The 4,812-nt window shown below is 41.1% G+C and overlaps 1 protein-coding gene across 1 annotated transcript in view; it reads left to right on the top strand.

Annotated features, from left to right (window-relative positions):
* The window catches only part of ZDHHC8 (zinc finger, DHHC-type containing 8), a 23,840-nt gene that overhangs the window by 11,335 nt on the left and 7,693 nt on the right, over window positions 1–4,812 (top strand). Inside the window, exons 5-7 of the mRNA XM_009888113.1 lie at window positions 1,381–1,472; window positions 3,593–3,725; window positions 4,587–4,704. Coding sequence (XP_009886415.1) covers window positions 1,381–1,472; window positions 3,593–3,725; window positions 4,587–4,704 — 343 coding nt within the window. The remainder of the gene's footprint in view (window positions 1–1,380; window positions 1,473–3,592; window positions 3,726–4,586; window positions 4,705–4,812) is intronic.

Genomic DNA, 4,812 nt, shown 5'->3' with positions numbered 1-4,812 from the left:
GAAACAAACATTTTTGGTGTTTTACTGTAAATGTTTTTATTTGTTCATCCTGGAGCTCGTAGGTTTTGAGCATTCACAGTAGACTGTGATTTAGGAGTGCATAGTGCCTGAGTTTAGACGTTTGTGAACTTTCTGAAAGCCTCTGAAAGTCTTTTATGGAATCAAAATAACCCATAATCCAACATCTGCTCATATCTTGGTATTTTTAGTTTCTGAATAGAGTAAATAAATAGCCTTCCTTCTGAGACTGCTTTCTATCAGTGGATTTCAAACTACTTTAGAAACCAAATAGATATAATTAGTAATACAATCTGTAAGTTAGAGAAATTTTATTTTTATATTGTGTTTCAGAAAATGGGCACAGAGATATGAAGTGCTTTGCCAGCATCTGCCACAAGTCAGCTTAAGCCCAGGATTGAATGCAGATGTGCCAAATGTCCCAGGCCCATATTTTAGTCATCAGGTTACTTCTCCAACATTCAGAACTTCCAACATTTCTTTCTTGGCCTTTTAAAGAGTTTTATGTTATATCAAAGAGGCCAGCATAATGTCTTGCACAATCATTCAATCGTTGTTATTTTATGTGCACGTAATTAAAGTATTTCTGGTACTCTGAACTTGATGCTAGATCAGAACTATGAGTTGATTAAAATGCATTACTTGCAAACAGCAACAGTAATGCTTTTAATGGCAACCACTATTAATCTCTCTGGCTTTATTGGTATTTATCCCCATATGGTTACTTTCAAGTATCTGCCTGTAGAGCACAAAGCCTTTGTAATGCTTATGAAGCTTTGAATGGATCCCGCCAGTCTAATGAGGCTTGGCTTTTATTAAACTAGCTCATTTCCAAGTAAACATCATAATCACCAGGGAGTTCCTGGCACCCTCCTGCATAAGGCAGTGGTTCGTACTGATTGCTGCTAGGGATGGGATACTGATAGAGAGGAAACATTGCTCTCATCCAACATTACGAATGTTTAATTGACGTTCCTGTTTGTTTGGAGGGGACTTGCCAAGGCAGAGGAGTGGAAGTGACGGGGGAATGAAAGGGACCAAAACAGGATGTCTGGCTGACAGTAGGCATGAATCTAATGCAGGAACAGCATGGAGAGCTGAACCTGGCCACGTTGGAACCCAGTCAAGTTGAGCTCACTGCCCTTTTGGGAAGGGATCTTTAGTTGGTGTGCCTCCTAGCTAGAAGCAGCTGATGGAGGTGGTGTGTTAGAACAGGAGAGAGGAAGTGCAGCATTCAAAGAAAAACAATCTGGGAAGGACAGTAGGGTCAGAGCAAGACATACTTGTTCTTGGCTTTCTGAGGGTTGGATGATGACTTTTCTATAACCAGAGGTTTGAGCACTGTCCTGAATATGTTTCCAGGTGACAGGTAAATTCCGTGGGGGAGTGAATCCTTTTACCCGAGGATGCTGCGGAAATGTGGAACATGTGCTCTGCAGCCCCTTGGCTCCCAGGTAAGAGAAATGCTCTCAGATGGGAATGAGTGAGATAGATTAGTTGTTGGGACAGAGGAAGAAAATGTGCTTGGTTGGGCTCACAAGTGAAAGACCATTGATGAAATAACAGGGAAGTACAGCAAAACACTCCTGAAGGCAGAACTCTGTGACATCTGCTTCACTGTTGCATGGCTGTAACCTGTCCGAGCAGTTGCTTTCTTGATGTAATTCATAACCCTCATCCCAGAAATATTTATTTAAAATGAGCATGTCAAATTATATCAAGAGCTGATACCCTTTTCTTCACCAACTTGTTTATCCAGTGGATTTCAGTAACAAGGTAAGTTTCCATGTGCTATCATATTCCCAACATGACTTTTTACACTGTACAGTCAATGTCCAGGAATTCCAGTCTGCTGGAGAAAAGGAAGGAATCTAAAATCAGCCTTTCTCCTTAAAACGTAAATCTAATTTAAGGCTGCTGTGGTTTTCAATCTCACTGGCACTTTCATTATCATAAAACAGATTTTCAATGAGGTCTACATCATGGAACTTGGGATTTTATTTATGGCTTTCTATTTTTGGGGAAATGGATTTATGGTTTCACATTTTGAAATCAGGATTTTAATGCAATAGATCAGATGGAGTATAGATATCCTAGGTGCTGAGCTGTCCAGCCTGCAAGCATGTTAAAAATTGTACTACAAGACAACTTATTTGAGCCTTTTCAGGGTGTCAAGCAATTCCAGACCCTGACACTATTATCTGCCCTCTTTTTTTTCCCCTTCACCATGCAACATTTAAGTCCTAAAAGACTGTTACGTGCGTTAAAGTGAAGATACTGGAATAGCTGCTTCTCAAACACAGAATCACAGAATGGGTAGGGTTGGAAGGGACCTATGGAGATCATCTGGTCCAACCCCCCTGCCAGACCAGGGTCACCTACAACAGATTGCACGGGACAGCGTCCAGGCGGGTTTTGAATGTCTCCAGAGTGGGAGACTCCACCACCTCTCTGGGCAGTCTGTGCCAGTGCTCCACTACCCTCAAGGTAAAGAAGTTCCCCCTCATGTTAAGATGGAACTTCCTATGTTCAAGCTTGGGCCTATTTCCCCTCGTCCTATCACTGGGCACCACTGAAAAAAGACTGCTCCCGTCCACCTGGCATCCTCCCTTTAAGCATTTGTAAGTATTAATAAGATCCCCCCTCAATCTTCTTTTCTCTAGACTAAAGAGACCCAAGTCCCTAAGCTTTTCCTCATATGAGAGATGTGATTCTCATATGAGAGAAACTTACCAAAACATGAAAATCAGGTCAAGATACATTACGAGAGCCACATATTAGAAGTTGGGAGACACTCCTGTTAGGAGAAGGGTGTGAGTACTATCATCATGGCTAGTCTCAGACTTTCAGCAAGCATAACATTTGTGTTTTGTGAAGACCTGTTCGAATTGTCCTGTATGTTGAAAGTCACTGAGCCATCACAACTGGAGTGTCCTATTCACTAGATAAAACAGAGAGAGCTTGTGTGTGTATTGATATTTGTGCATTGTACAGCCACTGCCCAATTGCACTTACAGAATTCTAGTCCACTGGAAAGAAATTAGGTATCTAAAGTCAGCCATTTCCCTTTAGATTTGTTGCTTCCTATAGACCTGTCTGTTTCTTTTGAACACTCTAAACATGCTACAGAAACAAGTCACTGTGTGGTAAGCTAGAACTGACAGCACATCATCTTCTCCATGTTAATTCCCCATGTGCTGGGTCTTATTCCCCCAGTCACCGTCTTCCACTGCAGGGAGGCTGTTTCGTGTTAACTAGGTAAGATTTAGTAAATTGCTTCCACTGGTGGTAGGCCTCTCTTTCTCTCTTCATGTGAACTGCACTCTTGTCCATCAGTGCTTCAAAAATTGCTTGGGCTTTTTAATGCATCCTCTCCTTTTGCTCACTAAAAAAAAAACCATTTATCTTTTTATTGCTTTTTAATTATTACATCCATTGAAATAAATGGAGTTAACCTACCTAGATTCTGACACATTCTTAAATCATAGCCTGGAAGCAGGAAGATTTTCTTGTCTCTAAGCCTTGTTCTTAGGTTATTGCTTATTTTAATGATGACTGTTGAACAATTAATCAGGTACATAGTTGAGCCCAAGAAAAAGCAAGCTGTGAGTGTGAAGCCTCCTTTCCTTAGACCTGATTTATCTGAGCGACAGATCACAGTGAAGATCAGTGACAACGGGATCCAAGCCAACCTCAACCGGAGCAAGGTAAGGCTGCTTTTGAAGAGCATGGATTGAGCATTATCAAGCCAGGGAATGGGTTTGTCATTGAAAATCTCTTTGAGCTGATGCACTTTTTGGGGAAAATGATAGAGGTTGAGTCCTTGTCATATACTTCATCCTGTGAAAGTAACCCAGGTTCAGTAACAGCAGCAGTTCTTGATTCAGTAACAGCCTTTTTTGCAGCTCTATAATAGAAAGCCTCTGGGCATCTTTTGGAAGAGGTGGGTGTTCTTTGCAATAGTTACTTTCTGTCCCAAGAGTTGCCATCTCTTGGTGTTCAAATTAATATTAACAAACCTAAAGCTGTGTGGGAACCCTTGTACCACCAGGTCAGCTGTGCAGGAAGGCTTGGGGTCTAGCGAAAGGAATACTGGCTCAGTAGCCGAGTTCTCTTCTCTCTTCTTCTTTTTTCAGTTTCTCCTGCCATGAAATAGAGAGAAGGATTTGTTTAGTTATATAAAAAGCAGTGGATTCAAAAGAAGCCACCTTGCAAGATTTTTGTAGATAGTTACATGTTACACTCTCTGGATAGTTACTTGCTGAGAGCTGCCCGGAAAGGTGCTGAAAAATGCTAGAAAACACTATAGTCTTCTACCACATATTAACTGGTGTGATGGTAATGTTATTTAGCATGCCAAGTAGGCCAGGATAGTGCATTTAAAATTGTACTAGCTTGTTATGACAATGCTAATTTTACACATGACAGTCCTTATCTGCAGCGGATGCTAAATCATGTTTGTCATTATTGGTATAGGTAGTTCTTGTTCTGTGGTACATCCAGCACTCTGACACGTGCTGTTACTTAACCAGGTTGTGGGTAATGATTGATTCTTTGGTCATTTTCAGTCTAAAATTAGCCTGGAAGGTCTGGAGGATACAAGTATGGATGTGCAACCACCTCTCCCACCCAAAGGAGATCCAAGCAAGTACTCTGAGCTAAAAGGGCAACTGGGGACCAGTGAAGGTATAGTTGCATGATCAGTGTTTTATTTTTATTAAGAAGAAAATATTTCAGCCTCTCTAAAAGGCTTCTGGTATTCTTTCAAAACAGTAATGGGATCTGGGTGAAGAG

This window comes from Charadrius vociferus, unplaced genomic scaffold, assembly GCF_000708025.1.
Source record: "Charadrius vociferus isolate BGI_N301 unplaced genomic scaffold, ASM70802v2 scaffold326, whole genome shotgun sequence".
In the NCBI taxonomy this organism is placed as follows: domain Eukaryota; kingdom Metazoa; phylum Chordata; class Aves; order Charadriiformes; family Charadriidae; genus Charadrius; species Charadrius vociferus.
The sequence above is the reverse complement of the archived record's forward strand: the minus strand, read 5'-3'. Positions and strand labels throughout refer to the sequence as shown.